We start from the raw sequence: 23,198 nt of genomic DNA, 5'->3' as shown, positions 1-23,198 counted from the left end.
CTTATTACAAGTGTAACAAGGACCTGTAAGTACACCAAAATACACTATGTATTTACGATGTAAGTACATGTTATTACATACGGTTACATAGGTAATTACGCTGTAATTAATTAGGTAGATACACAGGAACAAGGACCCCTTAAAATAAAGTGTTACCGTGTATGTTTTTTGCTTTATCTGTGCCAGTGGTTTGGCCCTAGTTATACTTGAGTCAGTCCACTTTGTTCCACACTAAAGTAGCTCAACAACTGTTGGACAGATTGCCAGGAGATGTTGTGCATGCATCCCATGATCCTTGACTTTTTCTCCAGCACTGTGTGGAGTTCATATTTGTGGTTGTGAATTTTTTTTATTATCTCAGCTCTCAATTAGATGATTATGAAACTTGGTTCAAACATGTCTGAGACTAATAACCAATGAGTTTCACTCGAAGGTAAAGGCTGAATTTTCTTTTCATGTCTTCTGAGGTAAAACTATTGATGTTGTCCTTAAATTACATTTACTGGGAGAGGTTTTAGAGTTTTCTTTTTTAATTAAATGTATTATTTACTTATTACAGGATATTGAGTAACAAAAAACACTAATGCAATAGGTATAAGAAAATGTATTAAGCTCTGTAAAGAAATAGTTTGTTTGATAATAACAACAGCAGGTTATTATAGGGATATAGTCGTTACTAAAATCCCTAGAAATACATCTGCGTATATTCTTTCATTCTTTTTCATATCCTCTTCAGCAGGCTCTGTGTTCCACTTGTCCTCCTCATAGACACACTTTTCCCTCCACGATGGCATCATGCAGTTCATGAGTAACAGGCTTGTAACACCCAGCACGACTGTCCAGAAAATAAATATTTTCCCTGGGGTCTTGTGGCTTGTATCCTTCTCTCTGCAGTCGCATCTTCTGAATTTTGAAAGTACCTGAGGGCGAAGGTTCAGAAAGAATTTGACACAACAGCAACAGCAACTTTTTAAAATGCGTATGTGGTTGCATGTCCTTGTATTGCTGTCTCACCTGTAGTGTCAACAGATGGCATGAGTCGAAGGAAGACTGGGCGTGCGTAGGATGGCAGGGCTTTCTGTACAGCAGTCAAGAATGCATCTAGGTCAAACCGGCCTCCTGCATGAGCTATCGCTGCCATCCCAGCCTTTCCTTCCACACCTGCACACAGACAGGCAGGAAACGTAATAAGCATAGAGGACATAATGTCACGCCCAACACTGAGCTGTTAGGATCCCGAATCTCATTCCCACCTGGTACAGAAACCCCGTAGACGGCTACATCAGTGTGTCCCAGCAGGCCACTGAGGACTCCCTCCACCTCCGTGGTGGAGACGTTCTCCCCTCGCCATCGAAACGTGTCTCCACTGCGGTCCCTGAAATAAATGTATCCATAGTCGTCCATCACCAATATGTCACCTAAAAAGACAGACAGAGGGAACCAGACAGAGACAGACAGGAATGATAACAACCATCAGTGCCATTGCATCATCCCTGCAGCGGGTTGTAGAGCAAGTAAGACCAACTTTACGTCTGTAGTGATGGTGATTCACCAGGACTGTTTTGACTTTGTTATTAAATGATGCTGAGTCACTGTGCCCTCTATGTCAGACAGGGCAATATAACAAATATTGTGTAAAAATGGCTATTATGGAAGATTATCAGGAACAAAAACTACTTTACTTTACTTTACTTTACTTTATTGTTTTATTGTACGTGGACAGTCCCAATTAATCAACTGCATTAAATACAGTAAAAAGGGCAGCTTTAGCCAGCATGGCTAATATCCTGCTGTAGTCCCCGGCCAGATGACAATGGGCATCCTAAAAAAACAACAACAACAATATATTACAACACAATGATTAAAAAGAATCAATAGGGAAAGGATAGAGCAGGTAGGCATCAGTACAATCATGCAAAGACAGCACATACTGTAGAAACATACAAGAGCAGCACATGCAATATACCAGTAATCACACACAATAGGCTACATCAGCACATACTACACATTCTGGGATGCAGACAGACAGGGGTGCATGCAGACATCACATAGACAGATAAAACACAGACAGGCAGCATGATCATGACGCAAATAGCACAATATCTTAGTGGGTACAGGTGTAATTATGAGCGAGCCATGTTTTTAGTTTGGATGTAAAAGTACAGTATGTATGTATTTCTTTAATATGGGTGGGAAGTGAGTTCCAATTTTGTAATGCTTTAACAGAAAATGATAGCTGGCCAAATGTACTTTTCCTGAATGGGACTGTTAAGTCACCACGAGTGGCGCTTCTAGTGATCTGACTAGTGTTACTGCGTTGGTTTATGAATGAGTTAAATGGTGGAGGAGCTAAACCATGCAGGATTTTAAAGACCAGACAGATGTTCCTATATTTTATGATATCCTCCCAGCTCAGAAGCTTATGTTTGTGTAAGATGGTGCAATGATGTGAGCTGTTTGGTTTCTGGTCCAAAACTTTAAGAGTTTGCTTGTACAGCGTTTCCAAAGGCTTCAGTGTTGAGCTGTTGGTTTGTCCCCAGCTTGTGAGGCAGTATGTTATGTGCGACATGATCATGGCATTCACATATAATTTGGCAGCATTAAAGGTCATGGTATTTCGAATATATTTAAAATTTGCTAAACTAAACCTAATTCTTTGACTCACTGTTTGAATGTTAAATTGGAATCAATAGTGATTCCCAGATATTTTACCTCTGACACAATATCAATATTATGACCCGATATAGTTATGTTCGGCACAATGTTGCACTGCCTTTTAGTAAAGAGCATTCCCACTGTTTTATTTAGATTAAGTTGGAGGCAGGAGCAGTTTAACCACTTCGAGATCTGCTCTAACGCTGACGTAAGTTTAGCAGCTGCCAACTGCTTTGTTTTAGCATGCACATACATTACAGTGTCGTCCGCATATAACAAGGTTTCCACATCAGGACAGACTGATGGCAGGTCATTAATATATAAAGAAAACAGTAGTGGACCGAGGATTGACCCTTGTGGTACTCCAGTGTACAACTCAAGAGCTGGAGAGAGTTGGTTGTTAACAACAACATGTTGACATCTACCAGTCAGGTAAGATTCAAACCACCTGCTAATGGGGAAAAATTGAAGGAAGACAGTTTGCACAGGAGCACCTTATGGTTGACTGTGTCGAAGGCTTTGCGCAGGTCTAAAAACACTGCCCCAATAACACCTCCTTTGTCAACCATAGCTCGGACCTTGTCTATGAAAGTAGGATGAAGTAGGATGTAATATTTCCTGCATCAAGGGAAAAGCAGGGTCATCGTCTCCATTAATCACCAGTCATCATTTTTCCACTCATAGGAACCTGCAATGCAAAAGCTCAGAATCTTACCAAGAATATTTGTCTTATTTCCAGTCAAGACAAATCTCATTTTACTTAAAATAAGACTCATCACATAAAAAGTAGCTTGTTTTTAGACACTTTTTACTTCTTTCAAGCATATTTTCACTTGAAATAATCTGATAGTGGAGCAAGTTTTTATTTCTTATTACAAGCACAAGAAAAACTTGCTTTCACTGGCAGATTTTTCTACTTATTTCAAGTGAAGATTTGTTTGAAACAAGTGAAAATGATCTAAAAACAAGTTAATCTTTTGTGATGAGTCTTATTTTAAGTGGAAAGAGATTAGTTTTGACTAGAAATTAGACATTTTGACAAGAAATAAGACAAATATTCTCGGAAAGATTTTGAGTTTTTGCAGTCTGGAGTTTATTCCGACACTAAATATCCGTATATAGGAAGGGTAACTTCACAGAATGGTTCCCAGTTTGTCATGGGCAATAGTGAATTACTCTCATTCACCTCTAAGCAGCTTACAGCCTCCACTTCTATTGTTTTATACAGTCCATCGTCAAAACAGTCCTGACTGAAAGTAATGGAATAACACATACCTGAGACATAAGCAGAGTCTCCCATCTTGAAGACATTGTGAGCTATTTTCTTTTTGGTAGAATCCTGATTAGCGTATCCATCAAACCTCCTGAGTGGGTCTGTGTGGTTGATGCGTCCCACTAGCATACCTGGCTCACCTGTAGAGAGAGAGCCACGGGAGGAGAGTAAAGAGATTATTGTATTTCATTTATAGGATTTTTTTTTTCTTGCTAGTTTGCAGCTCTGTGCGTGTGTGTCCTCACCAGGCAGACATGGTATACAGAGTCCCTGTGAATTCCTGAGCAGCTCTCCGCTCTCCTGCTGCACCCTCACCAGTCTGATGGGGTAGAAGCCTGGGAGGATGCGACTGTTGAACCCACAGGCCCCCACCTGGATATGTGAAGACAAGTGTATATACAGTAGTACTGTACGTATAATACAGGATACAGCTGAAAGAAACTTCTCTCCAATCTGTACTTAAAGGTACATTGTGTAGGAATTCCTCCCATCTAGCGTTGTGGTTGTATATCACAAGCAACTCAATGGTATTTTTCATGCTGCATTCACGTGAAATTGGGTAGACAGCAGACGGACGACAGCCGCTGCACGTAACGGCATTAACAAGCCTCTATGTAAACAAGTGGTCCGTCAGCACGAGGCAAAACAATACAAGTGACAATATGTTGTCATGGCGATGTGGTATTGTTGACCTGACCCACGTTTTACCGGTTTTCTCTGGACTTCTGTGACTAAAATGACATCTGGTTTGTTACCGACGGCCGTCTGCCCGACTGCAGGTGAATGCAGCATCAGTGTAACGCTCCATTCCTCCTCACTGCGTTACCGCGGTGACTTTTCACAGACGCCACCTCGACCTGTGCCGACAGCTCCGGTGTCTCCGCTGAGTTTCCGTGGTTTCCTACCGTCACGCTGCCACTGAACGTAAAAACATGGCGACACCACATGGCAGCCAGCACCGAGCTTACCCGCTCCATGTAGATATGAATGATATGAACGGCTAATTCAGAGCTGAAAGGAACACTTCAGTTTGTTGATGGGGGGGATTACTGATTAATGAAAAACAGACTTTTGAACCAAATAATCGATTTTCGTGAATAGATAACAGGAGAAATTTCACAATGTCCCTTTAAATCATTAAAGATAATGCATATAGACATACTGTTATGTATTAGACTATGTTTGGGGCTATATGAATAGTCGCCTGTAGGTGGCGCCTGTGCTATGTACCTGGTTGAGTTCTGTGTAATAAAGGAAGACCAGAAGAAGTGGTTTAACAGCAATAAGTGTGTCAGTGTTGCTCTGTGTTAGCATATGTAAAAGTGTTTGCATATAGACAAGTAGCAGCGACATAACATAAATTGGCGACGAGTTGTGTAGTCCGGAAGACTTTTTCTCACTATCTGCAAGTGAACTGCCAGTGTGGGTAAAGTATGGACGTAAAAGATCAACCACGCGCTGCACTGCACGGCACGGCTAGCTAATGAGCTAATGTGAGCTGTTGAAAAAGGATGAGCCATTCTTCCTCCGACGGGTCAGTAAAACCCACCGAAAGACACACCATGGCTGGAATAATCGGACATGTGGATTCTTTTGATGAGACCAGAGAACAATGTATATTGAACGTTTTGAACATTATGCCCGGCTAATGAGATCCGGTCCGCAAAGAAAGTGCCCGTGTTGTTTAGTGTGATGGGACCCAAAACGTATGGACTACTGCGCACTTTGGTTGCTCCTTCCCATAGGCGGCCTTACCTATGTTTCAACCGTTTCAATTGAAACGGGCCCCAGCCACCAGGGGGGCCCCCAGCTGCCAGCCACCAAGTAAAAGACAGTACAATAATTCATAGGTTTCACCTTATCATACACACACACACACACACAGGCCTACATCCACCACACACACAAACAGCTCTGTCCACCGTGCGGTTACACACTCGACCCCTGATCCGCTCTACAACGACTGATGCGCGCATCATGCCACACCGCGACTGTAGCCTACTAGCCCCTCCTGGGGTCATCCCTATGTTCCCACAGCCCTATGTTCCCTCAGCCCTATGTTCCCTCATTTCTAACTTTTGTCGTCACTGAAAATTAGGCCCTGTGTTCCCTCAGCCCTATGTTCCCTCATTTCTAACTTTTGTTGTCACTGAAAATTAGGCCCTATTCCCACAGCCCTTTGGTCCCACCATTGGTTGGGTTTAGGCAATGAAGAAAGGAGTTGGTTAAGTTTAGTAAAAAGACCAGGTAGAGGCTAGACAGGCCAGATAGACAGAGTCCAGATAGGTAGAGAGAGTCCAGAGGGAACATAGGGCTGAGGGAACATAGGGCTGAGGGAACATAGGCACGCTCCCTCGCTCCTAATTAATAATACGGCAGGAAATAGCTATCAATAACAACGTAGGCTATTACCTTTGAAAACGGCCCGCAAACTATCAATAGACCCTCGTTTTCCTTCTCCCAGTATTATTCCTTTTCTCTTAGTGTTTGTTTTTCCTGCTTTCCTCCTGACGTGCGCCCAGTTGCGTAACCTGATGATTGACGTCTGTCAATCACTTTCCTCCTCTTTCCTTTTTTTCCTCGGGTTAAAATGCCTCCAAACAGGCGATCTATGAGTACGTCCTAACTTAACAGAGAAATAAAACACAGCGAGAGCACAACTAAAATGTGATATTATTGGCAGCTTATTTACAGATTGTAATAATGGAGGAGACAGCTGTCTGTCTGCTGCTCCAGCACCGCAGCACCGACAGGATCAGCGCCTGTAGACGTCTGTCTGTCCGCATGTCTCGTCCTTTCCTTATCCGTGGTCGTGGTGCTGAAATAACGCGGAGCACTTTGCTCTCATTACTTTTGTTGCCAATTTAAATTCAGAATATTGTTAAAGCCTGTAGTTTGTCTGAAAATGTACATAATGATTTTGCTTTTTGATGAAAACCAACTTCAGTCCTCGTTTTTTCTGCGAAGTCCTGGTTTCTTGCCCTGATAGTGATTGTAACACTTAGGCTAATGTGTTGTGCGTACCTGGGATGCATGGATAGTGCGTTTACTGCGTCCTTTCAGGGTTTAAAGCATCAGCGACACATGGGCACATAGCTGGCAAATAATTTTATGTTTAACAGGGTAGGGCCTCATATGAAATATTGAAACGGGCCCCCAGATGTCTAAGGCCGCCACTGCTCCTTCCAAGCCTGGGGAGCTGGATTATGACTTTGTTGTTGCCGTTTTGCAAGCCCATTTCGCTACGAAACCACTAGTGATAGCGGAAAGATTTCGGTTCCACAAGCGGAATCAGGGGGAAGAGGAAACGGTGGCACAGTATGTTGCAGTATTAAAAGGACTGTCGGAACATTGTGAGTTTGGTGCGTATTTGGAGGACGCACTACGGGACAGATTCGTGTGTGGACTAAAATGTGAAACTGTGCAGAAGCGTCTTTTGACTGAGAGAGACCTCACGTTTCAGAAAGCGGTGGATTATGCAGTGTCGGCAGAGACGGCGGCAGAGACGGCGGCACGCGACGTACAGCAGCTGAGCAGCTCGCTTAAAGTGAACGCGGTGTTTTCACAGAGAGGGGACAGATGCCGCCGCTGCGGGAAGACAAATCACTCCGATGATGACTGCTGGTACAAGGATCGTGATTGTCACCAGTGTGGGAGGAAAGGCCACACCAAGCGCATGTGTAGGAGTAAAGACAAAAGCAACCAAGACAGAGAACGGAAACTGAAAGTGGAGAAACCGGAACACTAAGGTAATGCAAAGAAATACAGAGATAAAGATAAAAAGAAAAGAATTTATCATGTAGAAGCAAGAGCAAATGAAAGTGAAAGTGAGGAAACTAAATCTGACACAGACTGTGAGTTGGGACTGTATTCCTTGCCTCAAAAAGGTAAATATTCACGTATCTCTGTGCTGCCTGTAGTAAATGGAAAGAAAATGGAGATGGAATTGGATACAGGGGCTGCGGTTTCGTTGATTCCTTGGGAACAGTACAGAAACACGCTGAGCAAATTGCCTCTACAACCCACTGATGTCATGCTAAAGACGTACACTGGAGAACCTCTAGCACCAGAAGGGGTCATCAAAGTGCAAGTAAAATTAAATAAACAATGTGCTAACTTGCCTTTGTACGTAGTGAAAGTAAATGCACCTCCATTGTTTGGCAGAGAGTGGCTGAGAGGGATTAAACTGAACTGGAAAGACTTAAAGACTGTGTATGCCACTGAGCAAAAAGAGAAAGAGAACCTGGAGACAGTGTTAAAGAGACATTCCGCTGTTTTCTCTAAAAAGCTAGGCACAATGAAAGGAATTCAAGCAAGATTGACTTTGAGACCCGACAGTGTACCCAAGTTTTGCCCTCCACGCAACGTGCCTTATGCTCTTCGACCACGAGTTGAAGCTGAGCTGCAACGCCTAACTGATCTGGGTGTGATTTCACCAGTGGAGCATTGTGATTGGGCCACGCCTGTGGTGCCAGTCAGCAAAAAGGATGGTACAGTCAGACTGTGTGGGGATTTTAAGGTCACCATCAATCCATCCCTCTGTGTTGATAAATATCCCCTTCCACGCATCGAGGACCTTTTTGCCTCACTGGCTGGAGGTCAACATTTCAGTAAACTGGATTTGTCAAATGCATATCTACAGATGGAGGTAGAAGAAGAGTCGAAGAAACTGCTGACTATCTCTACTCAAAAAGGACTTTTCCGTTTTAATCGTTTACCATTTGGTGTAGCATCATCACCTGCTTTGTTTCAGAAGGCTATGGACCAAGTGCTACTGGGACTGCCATATACTCACTGTTACCTGGACGACATCCTCATCAGCGGTCCTGATGAACAGACTCACCTCAAAACGCTGGATGCAGTCCTGGGCAGGCTAGAAGAGTTTGGCCTGCACCTCAAGCAAGAAAAGTGTCTGTTTTTCCAAGAGTCTGTGGAATATTTGGGCCATATCATTGATGCAGCTGGTCTCCACAAATCCCCAGACAAGGTACGTGCAATTGTGGAAGCACCAGCACCACGTGATGTCAGCCAGCTACGTTCATTTCTTGGGATGTTGAACTATTATGGTCGTTTCATTCCTGACCTAGCAACTGTCCTGCAACCACTAAATGAGCTACTCAACAAAGAAAAGAAATGGCAGTGGACGTCAGCCTGTGAGTCAGCGTTCCAGAAAGCTAAAACACTGCTTGTTTCACAGGAAGTGCTGACCCACTACAACCCTGAGCTTCCCCTGCATCTTGCGTGTGATGCTTCACCCTATGGGGTTGGTGCGGTGCTCTCGCACATCATGCCTGATGGTACGATGGTAAGACCTATTGCCTATGCATCACGAACTCTCAGTAAAGCGGAACAAAATTATGCTCAGATAGAGAGAGAGGCACTAGCGATAGTCTTTGGAGTACGTAAGTTTAATCAATATCTCTACGGTAACAAATTCACCTTACTCACTGACCATCGTCCACTGACCTCCATCCTGAGCCCGCTAAAAAGTACACCAACCATGGCTGCAGCTCGGATGCAGCGGTGGGCGCTTCTTCTGTCAGCGCATGATTACACTATCCAGTACAGAAAAGGTTCATCACATGCTAACGCCGACGGACTTTCGAGGTTACCACTTCCTCATGTTCATCACGAGACGCCAGGTGCAGTAGAGGTGTTCTACACTGCACAGCTGGACACACTACCAGGTCTGATCCCATTTTGTCGCGCATCCTAGAAATGGTCTCAACTGGCCGTTTTCCAGCTGCAAAAGACACAGATGTGGAGCTGTCACCTTACCTGCTGCGCCGGCATGATCTCACAATTCAGCAAGGTTGTCTCATGTGGGGTGTGAGAGTGATTGTGCCCCCTAAACTGCGCCCCCGAGTGTTGAAGGAGCTACACACAGCACATCCAGGTGTGGTGAGGATGAAGTGCTTGTCACGCAGTTACGTGTGGTGGCCTGGCATTGACTCTCAGATTGAGCTACAGGCTAAATCCTGCCACTCATGTCAACGAGTACAAAAAGAGCCTGGGCTGGCACCTCTTCACCCTTGGATGTGGCCCTCCAGTCCTTGGGAAAGGATACATGTGGACTTTGCGGGTCCATTTGAAGGACATATGTACCTGGTCGCTGTGGATGCACATTCCAAGTGGCCTGAGGTGCATGTCATGGACAGTACCACAGCCAGTAAGACTATTCAAGTGCTTCGGGGCCTTTTCAGTCACTATGGCACTCCTCACATTCTTGTAAGTGACAATGGACCTCAGTTTTGTTCAGAAGAATTCAGTGCATTTCTGAAGTCAAATGGAGTCAAGCACATTTGCTCCGCGCCATATCATCCTGCCACCAATGGCTTGGCTGAGCGTTTTGTGCAAACATTCAAACATGCTTTGAAATCCTCTAAAGGTACAGCGCCAGTGCAACAATGCCTGGATACATTTCTCTTGACCTACCGCAACACCCCCCACGCCACTACAAAGGAAACGCCGGCTATGTTGTTCCTCGGACGCAGGCTGCGCTCTCGCCTGGACTTCCTGAAACCCAATGTTGCAGGGATTGTGCACAAGTCACAGGAGACACAACAACTACAGCGCCAACTGCACTCTAAAGACAGACAGTTTGTTGTTGGTGAGTCGGTGTTGGTTCGTGACTATAGGAGGGGGGAGGAAAAGTGGTCACAAGGGGTTGTAACAGAAAAGACTGGACCAGTGTCATACAGGGTAAATGTGGGAGAACAAGGAGTATGGAAACGACATGTGGATCAAATGTTGACACGCCCTGATCCAAAGCCTCAGTTCACCACAGTGAACCCACCTGTAAACCCCCCAGTGTTACTGCCTCAGAGTGGTAGTTGCCCGCAACTTCACACTACAACAACACACTCAGAAAAGAATGATGATCAAAGTTCTGATTAGGGCTGGGTATTGTTAAGAATCTCACGATTCGATTCGATTTCGATTCGGTAGGCCACGATTCGATTCGATATCGATTCGATTCGATATTGTTTGAAATGCTTTGATATCGATTCAGTATCAAGTAGAAATACACAAAAGATATTTTTTTTTATTATTATTATTTATTTTGTTTCATCCCCTAACTCGGGAGTAATAAAACATTAGCTCAATAATACCAGTACATGGTGCAAAAGTAAGACAGTGCTGTATTAGCACTAAACTAAAGTGCAGCAGCAGCAGCAGCAGCAGAAGCAGTAGCAGTCAATCCGTCAGAAATCCTCACAATCATGAGTATTTTTCCTTCAGTGTTTTGATTATTTTGTTAACAAGTGTCATCTGCGTCATACAAGAACTGAATTCTGACTGAAAATGTGTAATTAGTGAATATAGCCCAAGATCCAACTGAAATAGGCCTGCTACCACCAGGCTAAGCTTAAGCTCAAGTAGCAGCCAGCTCAGCAGCAGCCAGCTTCCACCAGGCCAGGCTTAGGCCCAGGCTCCAGCAGCAGCCAGCTTCCACCAGGCCAGGCTTAGGCCCAGGCTCCAGCAGCAGCAGCTTCCACCAGGCCAGGCTTGGGCCCAGGCTCCAGCAGCAGCCAGCTTCCACCAGGCCAGGCTTAGGCCCAGGCTCCAGCAGCAGCAGCTTCCACCAGGCCAGGCTTAGGCCCAGGCTCCAGCAGCAGCAGCTTCCACCAGGCCAGGCTTAGGCCCAGGCTCCAGCAGCAGCAGCTTCCACCAGGCCAGGCTTAGGCCCAGGCTCCAGCAGCAGCAGCTTCCACCAGGCCAGGCTTAGGCCCAGGCTCCAGCAGCAGCCAGCTTCCACCAGGCCAGGCTTAGGCCCAGGCTCCAGCAGCAGCAGCTTCCACCAGGCCAGGCCCAGGCTCCAGCAGCAGCAGCTTCCACCAGGCCAGGCCCAGGCTCCAGCAGCAGCCAGCTTCCACCAGGCCAGGCTTAGGCCCAGGCTCCAGCAGCAGCAGCTTCCACCAGGCCAGGCCCAGGCTCCAGCAGCAGCAGCTTCCACCAGGCCAGGCTTAGGCCCAGGCTCCAGCAGCAGCAGCTTCCACCAGGCCAGGCTTAGGCCCAGGCTCCAGCAGCAGCAGCTTCCACCAGGCCAGGCCCAGGCTCCAGCAGCAGCAGCTTCCACCAGGCCAGGCTTAGGCCCAGGCTCCAGCAGCAGCCAGCTTCCACCAGGCCAGGCCCAGGCTCCAGCAGCAGCAGCTTCCACCAGGCCAGGCTTAGGCCCAGGCTCCAGCAGCAGCCAGCTTCCACCAGGCCAGGCCCAGGCTCCAGCAGCAGCCAGCTTCCACCAGGCCAGGCTTAGGCCCAGGCTCCAGCAGCAGCCAGCTTCCACCAGGCCAGGCCCAGGCTCCAGCAGCAGCAGCTTCCACCAGGCCAGGCCCAGGCTCCAGCAGCAGCCAGCTTCCACCAGGCCAGGCTTAGGCCCAGGCTCCAGCAGCAGCAGCTTCCACCAGGCCAGGCCCAGGCTCCAGCAGCAGCAGCTTCCACCAGGCCAGGCTTAGGCCCAGGCTCCAGCAGCAGCAGCTTCCACCAGGCCAGGCTTAGGCCCAGGCTCCAGCAGCAGCAGCTTCCACCAGGCCAGGCCCAGGCTCCAGCAGCAGCAGCTTCCACCAGGCCAGGCTTAGGCCCAGGCTCCAGCAGCAGCAGCTTCCACCAGGCCAGGCCCAGGCTCCAGCAGCAGCAGCTTCCACCAGGCCAGGCTTAGGCCCAGGCTCCAGCAGCAGCCAGCTTCCACCAGGCCAGGCCCAGGCTCCAGCAGCAGCAGCTTCCACCAGGCCAGGCTTAGGCCCAGGCTCCAGCAGCAGCCAGCTTCCACCAGGCCAGGCTTAGGCCCAGGCTCCAGCAGCAGCCAGCTTCCACCAGGCCAGGCCCAGGCTCCAGCAGCAGCAGCTTCCACCAGGCCAGGCCCAGGCTCCAGCAGCAGCAGCTTCCACCAGGCCAGGCCCAGGCTCCAGCAACAGCCAGACCCCACCAGACCAGGGTTAGTGCAGGTTCCAGCAGAAAATGGGACCAAAGCAGCAAAAAAACACTGTGGAGGAGGAGTATGTATCGCTCACACAGGTAAATGACTTGCTGAATCAGCAGAAAGACATGTTCACTGCTCTATTACAACAACAACAAGATATATTCAAAAGTTTTGTCAAAGTCATTATGGACTCAACAAACTCCAGAGTGGATGCAATAACTAAAGAAGTGCAGGATCTGAAATCTAGCATACAATACACACAAAAAGATGTTGATGAACTGAAAATCACTCAAGCCAAACAGTCTGATCACTGCAACACAATTCAAATGGACATCATGAGGTTATGTGAGAGTTTGCAGGTCATCCTGGACAAGCATGAATACCTCGAGGGTCAATCAAGGCGGAATAACATCGTGATTGATGGAATACCTGAAACCCCAGGGGAATCCTGGGCGGACTCAGAGGAAAAAGTAAAGGACATGCTGAAGCAGAAGTTGCAGCTACAGAGGGAGATTGAGGTGGAGCGTGCACACCGCACAGGTAAACCTGAAGCGACCAGAGAAAGACCAAGATCTATAGTTGTTAAATTCCTGCGTTTTAAGGATAAGGCTGCAGTCTTGCAAAGGGCCAAGAACCTCAAGGGCACGAAGATATTCATCAATGAGGACTACACGGACGCTGTAAGACAAAAAAGGAAAGAACTGATGCCAAAGATGAAAGCAGCACGTGAAAGAGGAGAGATAGCCTATCTCAGACATGACAGGCTGATCATCCATCCTCGCACCAGCACCCCATGTTAAGTGGGGTATGAATGAAGGTATGCCTACATAAAATACACTTTTAACACATTTAGGACTAATTAACACAATCATGTCACAACACAAACAACCAAAGAGAGGCCTAAGTATTGCACATATTAACATAAACAGTCTTAGGAACAAAATAAATGAAGTCACTGAAATGTTATTTGAACATAAATTGCACATTCTTGCCATCTCGGAAACTCACCTGGACTCTTCCTTTGAAGATACGGAGCTAGAGATTAAAGGTTACAACATTTACAGAAATGATAGAAATAAATATGGTGGGGGAGTAGCTTTTTATGTTCGGGATCACGTGCCTGTGAAAATATGTACTGATATGATGCAATACAACATTGAAATATTATGGTTACAAGCATATCTACCTCATCGAAAGCCTATACTGTTAGGATGCTGCTACAGACCATCCAGCGCTAAGAGTGAATATCTTGATACAATCTGTGATATGTTAGATAATAATGCTGTTGTGGGTCAGGATATTTACTTCATGGGAGATTTTAACATTGACTGGTTTGCTAATAACTGCCCTTTGAAGAACAAGATGCAAACTGCCACAAATACATGTGGACTTACTCAAGTTATAAATAAACCTACGAGAATATGTGTAAAGCAGGATGGCACTAAAACATCAACGTGCATAGACCATATTTTTACAAATTGTCCAGACCTGTGTAATAATATATTGTCTGTGCCCATCGGCAGCAGTGATCACAACCTGGTCATAGTTGGAAGAAACATTAAAGTAAGTAATCCTGGACCCAAAATTATTTTTAAAAGGTCATATAAACGGTTCAATCAAGATGTATTTGTTAATGATGTGAAAGAAATCTGTTGGTCTGAAGTCTTAGCAGCCAATAATCCTGAAATTGCTCTATTGAAGTTTAACAATTTATTTTTGCCTCTAGTGGAGAAACATGCACCACTACAGAAGTCCACTGTCAGGAATGCCAAAACACCCTGGTTAGATAAAGAAATTAAAGATGCTATGAGAATGAGAGATCAAACGAAAAAAACTGCAAGTATAACAGGAAATATATGTGACTGGGACCTCTATAAGAAAATGAGAAACTCTGTTACCAAATTTAACAGGAAAAAAAAGAACATTTACTTTGAAAAACGAGTTAAGGAGGTAGGAAATGATAGTAAAAAACTATGGAACATTTTAAATGATCTGACAGGGAGAAAAGACAAAACGAATCCATCCTTTATGGAGGCAAATGGCAAGTTCATCACCAAGTCAAATGAAATTGCAAACTATTTAAATGATTATTTTATTAGCAAACTAGAAAAAATAAGAGGAAACATGTCTAATCTAAGTAATGATATATCTCACCTATTAATAAGAAATAAAATCATGAATGGAAAAAACCCCAAGTTTAAACTGGAGAATATAAGCACTAACAAGGTAAAGGATTTCCTAAAAAATTGCAAAGACAAACCATCGGGTGTTGATGGCCTTGACAGCAGGCTTCTCAAAATAGCTGTTGATCAGATAGCTCCTGCATTAACCCATATAATTAATTTAAGTTTTATGTGTGGTACATGTCCACAAGCATGGAAGCAGGCGAAAATAATCTCACTGCCAAAAAACAAGAGAATGCCCTTTTCCAGCTCAAATAGCCGTCCTATAAGTTTATTACCAGTATTAGGAAAAATAATGGAAACGATTGTATTTGAACAAATTAATAATTATTTATCTGCTAATAATATTATCTGTAACTCTCAACATGCTTATAGAAGGGCTCACTCCACGGCAACGGCGCTGACTAGCATGTCTGATGATTGGCTTAGAGCAATTGATAACAAAAATATGGTTGGTGTTGTATTTCTGGATTTCTCAGCTGCTTTTAATGTAATTGATCATCACTTACTACTAACAAAACTGTCCTGCTATGGCTTTGAGCAATCTGCACTTAATTGGTTTTATAGCTATCTATCAAACAGGACACAAACAGTATTTTTTAACGGCAGCTACTCAGAAACCAAAACCACGACATGTGGAGTACCTCAAGGGAGCTGCCTTGGTCCTTTATTATTCAGTATTTTCACAAATGATTTACCGTATGTATTAGAGAAGGCTAACACAGTTATGTATGCGGATGACGCAACCATATATACATCAGCATCTACTAATAATGTATTAGAAACTATTATGAATAAGGAACTAGAAAGTGTGGCTGAATGGGTTAAAGAAAACAAGCTGGTCCTGAACATATCTAAAACCAAGTGCATGATTGTAGGCTCAAATCATAATATTGATAGAAATCCTGTATTAAATATTAAAATCAAAGATATCACTATAGACCAGGTACATGAGACCAAATTGCTGGGAGTGACAGTTGACAACAAATTACCATGGAAAAAACACATTAATAATATGATTGCAAAGATGGGTAGAGGTATATCAATTCTAAGAAGACATGCAACTTTTATAAATATAAACATCTTGAAAACAGCAATCCAATCGATAATATTATCACATCTCGACTATTGCCCAGCAGTTTGGTCAAATGCCACTGGAGACATGTTAAATAAACTACAATGTATACAGAATAGAGCTGCCCGCACAATACTTAAGTGTGACTACAGGACAAGGATAATTTCTATGCACAAGAAACTTAACTGGTTACTGGTCAAAGACAGACTATTGTACTCACTGTTTGTTGTTATTAGAAATATATCTGTCCTAAAAACACCTGTTATCTTGTTTAAAAACCTCGCTTTTAGTGCAGAGAGTCATAAATATATCACCAGACATGCAGCTGTAGGAAACTTTACATTACCTAAAGCAAGATCTAACGCCATCAAGCGTACGGTGTTGTATAGAGGTATGAAAGAATGGAATTCACTGCCGAAAAATATCAAACTCACCACGAACACAAAGAAATTCAAAATATTAATAAAACAGCATTTATCAAAGTAAGACAACATGGTATATTTATATATGGAGTATATTTCGATGGATATAGGATATGTGTTATTATAATGTATATTCGGTAGAATGAATGTATATACAAGTATGATGTGTGATGTGTAATGATGTATACATATATGATATGTAGAAATGTGGGTAATCGGATTAGTATGTGAACAATTAATATAACGAAGAATGAATGAAGCACAGTTAAGAAATGTAAACACTTATTCTGTTTTTGTTTTGTTAGGTTAAGCATATCGCTCACTTGTTTTTTTTTTTTGTTTTAAATTTTTATAATGTTTATGTTTTGTGTTTTCAACTGTATATTTGATACTGTTGGACCCCAGGAAGAATAGCTGTGGCGTTGCTGCAGCTAATGGGGATCTTAATAAACAAATAAACAAATAAACAAATAAACTTAAATTATGTATATATTTCCACTTGGAAACTGTAAATAAATAACTCACAGCATTTGGGGAAAAAAAACAAAATATGAAAATATAAAATCAGCACAATAATACCAGTATGGTATACAAAAGTTTAAAAAAATATATGGCAGTGCTGTATTAAATATAATGTATTTATACTTAAATCATGTACAGTATTTCTTTCTTTCTTCTGAGCTAACAGTAACATGGCATCCTTGAACAATAACACATAATGGGTCGTTCAGACCAAAAGCGTCAAAACCGTCGAAAGACGCTCTTGACGCTTTTCCGCGACGCTGGTGGTCTGAACACCCTGGCGTTTTTGACGCGCGTCAAAGAAGTTGACGTCGGTTGTGGTTGGTCATCCATTTAAAGGGGCCGCGACATCTACACTCTGATTGGTTGCCGCTGCTCCGCATCATCGCTCATTAGCATAAAGTTCAGGAGATTTCAACTTTCTCCTGACGCTCTCGCCGCCAAAACGCGACGCCAACGCCTTTGACGCTCTTCAACGCTCCTCGACGCTGGTTCTCATTGAAAATGAATGACTTCCGGCCACCGCGACGCTCTCGACGCTTTCGGTCTGAACGTACAGTAAGACCCAGGTGCCTTAATATCTGGTTACAAACTAGATGTGTATACAAGTAAAACATCAGCACAATAATAAAACCAGTACAAGAGTAAACAGATAAATGTGCTGTATTACATGAAATGCAATCTACTGTAGGCCTATGTAAATGGGACGGCGACTTCTGTCATATGTTTGCGTGTTGGTATGGCGTATCGTGGTTCGATGGGTTCGAGCGTGTTTACCATCTTCTTAAAACCCTCGTTTTCGACGACACTGTACGGCCGCAGGTCCTTGCATATGAAGACAGCCACTGACTCTGTTATCTTCTGTGCGCGGGCAGAACCTGGCGCCAGTTTGCACATAAGGGCTCTGTCGAGTTGTGTTTGTTTTGAATCCGCGGATTTAGCCATGGGTTGCTGCAGAACGTCTGCATGGTGTCGGCTCAGGTGATTCCGCAGGTTCGTCGTGTTGCTACAATATTTCAGAACCGCCTGGCAAATTTTGCACACCACCTTACTTTTATCTCTTTCTTTTGTTCCAGGTTTACACGGGAATACAAAATGAATCCACACGTCTGCTTTGTGGTTTGAAGGTGCTGGCTTAACGCTGCTGCTGCTACTCACTCCGGTCGCCATATTGTTATGGTTTGATTTAGTGCGGCCGCCGTCCGTACAGCGCGAATCACACGAGGATGTTGCTCACAGCGCCCCCACTGGCCAGGGCTTGAATCGATTCATAAGATTGCTGAATCGATATCGAATTGCAGGGAAAATAATTGCAATGCATTGCTGAATCGATATTTTTACCCAGCCCTAGTTCTGATGTCACTGAATCACCAAAGATCAGTCAGTCTAGTGAAACACCTACAGAGGTAACACAGACAGTTAGACGTTATCCTGTGAGGATTACTAAACCTCCAGTTCGTTATCGTAATGAGTGAACACATTGCATAGTTCAAATACAGATGTAATGTGAGTTCTGAGAAATATTGTTTTCAACATACAATTTACAAGTTGAATAACTCCCGTGTTATTGGAAGTAAAAAAAAAAAAATGATTGTGGTGCTAAGAAAAGAAAAGCATATCTGATGTTGTGTTAAAGAAAAATATATTTTGTTATTGACAACATATCGTAGTGGGGAGGAAATGTTATGTATTAGACTATGTTTGGGGCTATATGAATAGTCGCCTGTAGGTGGCGCCTGTGCTATGTACCTGGTTGAGTTCTGTGTAATAAAGGAAGACCAGAAGAAGTGGTTTAACAGCAATAAGTGTGTCAGTGTTGCTCTGTGTTAGCATATGTAAAAGTGTTTGCATATAGACAAGTAGCAGCGACATAACACATACCTTTCCATCTATGTTGATCAGGCTGCAGTTGCACTCTGTGGCGCCATAAAATTCACCAATTTTTTGGATTCTGAATCTGTGGACGAACTCTTGCCACACACAGGGGCGAAGGCCGTTACCGAGGGCGATACAGACCCTGTGAATGGCCTCGGATGGCCGGACTGGCTGGGCTAACAGGTAACGGCATATCTCGCCTATGTACTGGATTACCTAGACATGTACACAAACACGAGGACAAAGAGCAGGTCAATATGATATTCTTTATTACTTTTTTCAAAATAGAGATCAGTCAGTGTTGATGAAAAGAAAATCAATAGTGACACATTTATGACAGCGAGTACTCACAGTGCAGTTGTGTTTGACACAGTCATCCCAGAAGCAACTGGCTGAGAACTTCCTCCTGACTACAACAGTCAAACCAAAGAGCAAACACTGGCCCACACCCATAATGGTACCTGAAGGCATCCACATGAACACACACACAGCATCTGTTTAGTTCTCTCTAAAGCTTAACATCTTTGACTAGTGTCAGTCAGGATATTGATCCAGTCATTATGATGCAAACATGAGTAACAGGAAGAAGACACAGTATATAATACTGTATATAGTATATATAATAGCCTAATGACTTTAATGAAAAAGCGGATAATACATACGTAAGTTACACCCTTTCGGTCACAAATCAAGTTTTTAATTCTGTTCTTGTTAGCCTACTTTGTTTGGACCAGAATACATTTTCATCTATTCATCCATTCAAATTTAAAACATAACAAAATAAATTAGGGAGGTGAAACAGTGATATACCTGCAGAGTGATACAGGGGAAGGCAGTTGTAGATGATGTCGTCATGTCGCAAGCCAAACGAGTGGAAACCAAAGGCAGCGATGCGAAAATACCTGACAAGAAAGATCTCATTATGAGACACTGATGGTCCTGACTCGGCCTGAGACACTTTACTGTTAGAACAATTCTGTCACTCTGATGTTATAACTTTCCTGTTTTTAATTATCCCTAATGTCAGTATGAGAATGGAAAAAAAAACAAGACAAAACAGGAAATTAAACAGTCTTGATAAAATCGCTTAGGCTTTGGACCATTACCATTGCTCTGGTTTCCGCTAAGTGTCATTTAAACATGTGTAAGTTTCCTCCCTAAATAAACATAGCAGAGTCAGTTCAGATTATGACAGATAAACTCACCGACTGTGCACCACCACAGCTGCCTTTGGCATTCCTGTCGTACCAGAGGTGTAGATGTAAAAGAGTCTGTCTGCAGGGACAAAGCCATAACACTCAGGTGAGTTTTTACAGGGAAACTTAAACATTCTTTTCACGCTAATGCTTTGTCTTTTGTTTATTTGACAGTGTTTCAAGTGTGTGGTGCTTGCATCATCACATTTCTGTTTCTGATTCCATAGAATGTATGACAGGCTGTGCAAGCAAAGACTTGAAAAGTAATAACTTAGGAATGTCATGTGATAAAATAATACAAATAAGCACTCCAATAAGAGAAAGATTATTGCACAAATATGGCAGTTTAGGGTGTTTAGATATTGAAGTCTCTTAGATCAAATAAAAACAAAAGTCGCTTTCACACTTAATGTACGTGATTCTATATTTCTTGATGAATTTAGCTGATGATTTGATTGACAGTAGTGTGTGTTTCTTGTGCTATCAAGCAGATTAAGTCTCATGAGAAGATAAGGGAGGGAAGTCTGGCAGTTTTCTCTGACAGGCAAAGACTTGCTAAGCAGAGGGAGGAGGTGTTGCAATCAAATCTTTTTTATATGTAACATAAGAGCATGTTTTGGCAGCAAGGACGTATCGACGGCCTCGTGCACAAACAACAACACCACAGGGCCTCACCGTTGAATTCTTTCCTGAGTGTGTAGTCTGTCGGGTGCACGGGTGAGGCAGCCAGCAGGGCGTCCAGGCTCTGAACACGGCGGCTGCCCAGCTTCACCTCATTCTGCTGCTCACCACTGCCGAACAAAACCATGCTGGGCTGCAGGGAGCTGCTCACTTCTGACAGCGCTGAATGTTACAAATATAGAACAAATACAATGGTACACAGACAATACATTCATCATTTGCTGCACTTTTTATACTTCTTACACTGCAAAAACTTAAAATCTTATCAAGAATATTTGTCTTATTTCTAGTCAGACAGACAGACAGACAGACAGACAGACAGACAGACAGACAGACAGACAGACAGACAGACAGATAGATAGATAGATAGATAGATAGATAGATAGATAGATAGATAGATAGATAGATAGATAGATAGATAGATAGATAGATAGATAGGTTTTATTTGTCATTCTTATGCATCACATAAAACAAAATTATGTTTCACACATCCACTGTGTGAGATCAAGATCAGTGCATTAATTTCAACAATAAATAAGTAAAACATTAAACATTAAAAACAAAAAAACAACATATAAAATGAATGATCATAAATAAAAGAGAATAAAAATGATCATTAGATAAACACTCTAAAAAATCAGTTTATGCTACTTAAAATAAGACTCATCACATTCAAAAAGTAGCTTGTTTTTAGAGACTTTTCAACTTCTTTCAAGCATATTTTCACTTTAAATAAGTAGAAAAATCTGGGCAAGTTTTTCTTTCTTATTACAAGCACAAACATTTGCTTTCACTGGCAGATTCTTGTACGTATTTTAAGTAAAAATTTGTTTGAAACAAGTGAAAACTATCTAAAAACAATACATTTTTAGGTGATGAGTCTCATTTTAAATGGAAAGAGTTTAGTTTTGACTAGAAACGAGACATTTTGACAAGAAATAAGACAAATATTGAGGTGACTTGATTTTGAGTTTTTGCAGTGTATGGGTTAATATCTTCTGCTAATACAACATTCTGTCTCTCTGTGGTCTATGACCTGCTCCCACCTTCAGTCAGCTCTGTCCCAAAGACCATGGCCCGAGCACCTGACACGCTGAGACAGTGCAAGAATGAGTTTTGTCGAAGGTTGTGGTTGATGAGCGCTGCCTCTACACCAACCATGGCAAGACCCAACCACAGAGCCACTACTAAAGGCTGGCTTTCCATATATAAAGCCACAACATCGCCCTCTGCCCAGCCTTGTGCCAGCGCCCAGTGTGCCACAGCATGGCATCGCTCCTGCAGCTCCCTGAAACTCCAAACCTAATAGAATAAACATAGAAATAACTGTTTTGCGTTTCATTTTCAATTCAGCAAAGGTGCTGATGCTGCTTTTTTTTTCTTTAAAAAAAAAAAAATCTGGGATACGTCCTCACCTCCCCTGTAGTTTCATAGATCAAGGCAGGTTTGTTTGGGTGCTGTTTCACCATTTGGGCAAACAGGGCAGGGATGGAACTTTTATTTCTCAGATTGCGATACATGGAAAACCTGACTCGCACTATAACAGCCAGACACCTTAGGGAGGAGTAGAGGTTAAAAATAAAACTGGAGAAGAAACCAGCAGGAGAAACACACACGTGCATCCATGTCCGTACAACCTACTCACATCAGGTCTCTTTTAATGGTGCGTAGAGCTACATGAAGGAACTTCCAGGAACCCCTCCAGGCCAGGCAGAGCCCCAGCCCCGCTGGCAGGCTGCAGAGCCAGGGCAACGACAGCAACTTCACAGCCCCCAAAACACTGAGGCACACTATGACACCACTCATCAGATACATAATGTGATCTGTGGGAATACAAACAGTGGCTTCACTGCACCAAAACAAACAGAAAATGGCATTATGATGTGGTGAGCGGAGGCTTACCTGCACAGGAATTTCAATCCTCATCCAAAAAAAAGGAGTTTCCAGCAGCAGGCAGCTCTGAAGCTCTGAAGCTCTGAAGCTTCTCTGCAGGTCCTGAGCAATGCCAGTTCACTTTTGAGTGGCTCAGTGTGGCCAGAGCAGCTCAGTCAGATCAGATGCGCCCAGCACGGCCGTTGAAAGTGAAATGCCTGATAAGCTTGAGCACGCAGCAGCAGAGAGCAGCACAGGTCTCAACTCACAATCGCATGCGTCGGTGAGGTAGCTGCTGCTGCTGCTGTTGGTCTGAGCAACAAAGAGTGATTCACTAGCCCACGGCCAAAATGTCAGAGTCTGGGTTATAAAATCATCAATGTCTGATAGAGACAATTTGTTCATTTTATGAACAACACTCAAAAATCACAGAATAGTTGTTGTTACTCGTTGTTATATAACTTGCTTAAATATCATTAAAATACTTTCAGTGCAGTGAGCAGATCGTCCAAGGAAATGTTAAA

At 43.5% G+C, this 23,198-nt stretch overlaps 1 protein-coding gene across 2 annotated transcripts; it reads right to left on the bottom strand.

The window, feature by feature from the left end:
• Positions 1-535: 535 nt before the first annotated feature.
• Positions 536-22,936, bottom strand: LOC146991283 (long-chain fatty acid transport protein 1-like). 2 transcript variants are annotated; one of them, XM_085798314.1, is made up of 14 exons: positions 22,705-22,936; positions 22,448-22,625; positions 22,218-22,356; positions 21,849-22,104; positions 20,797-20,964; positions 20,131-20,200; positions 19,736-19,827; positions 19,277-19,386; positions 18,932-19,141; positions 4,174-4,300; positions 3,931-4,068; positions 1,254-1,418; positions 1,015-1,161; positions 536-920 (listed from the first exon to the last, which is right to left on the bottom strand). In XM_085798314.1, exons 2-14 carry the CDS (start codon positions 22,615-22,617, stop codon positions 763-765), a joined length of 1,950 nt encoding a protein of 649 aa, XP_085654440.1. In that variant the 5' UTR covers positions 22,618-22,625; positions 22,705-22,936; the 3' UTR covers positions 536-762. The 2 variants fall into 2 exon arrangements, with proteins under 2 accessions (XP_085654440.1, XP_085654527.1); XM_085798401.1 differs by lacking the exon at positions 22,705-22,936 and having other exon boundaries at positions 22,448-22,652.
• Between the last annotated feature and the right edge of the window lie 262 nt (positions 22,937-23,198).

Source organism: Trachurus japonicus, chromosome 1 (assembly GCF_045865225.1).
Source record: "Trachurus japonicus isolate A0001 chromosome 1, Traja_1.0".
Lineage (NCBI taxonomy): Eukaryota > Metazoa > Chordata > Actinopteri > Carangiformes > Carangidae > Trachurus > Trachurus japonicus.
This window is presented reverse-complemented; position numbering and strand designations above follow the sequence as displayed.

Bases quoted from the DNA above. Each gene is read 5' to 3' on its own strand.
- LOC146991283 (XM_085798314.1), bottom strand. From the start codon at position 22,617: ATGTATCTGATGAGTGGTGTCATAGTGTGCCTCAGTGTTTTGGGGGCT. The intron at 19,828-20,130 runs GTGAGTTTATCT...CTTTCTTGTCAG, and splicing joins GCTGTGGTGGTGCACAGTCG to GTATTTTCGCATCGCTGCCT. The intron at 19,142-19,276 runs GTGAGTACTCGC...GTACATGTCTAG, and splicing joins GTGTCAAACACAACTGCACT to GTAATCCAGTACATAGGCGA.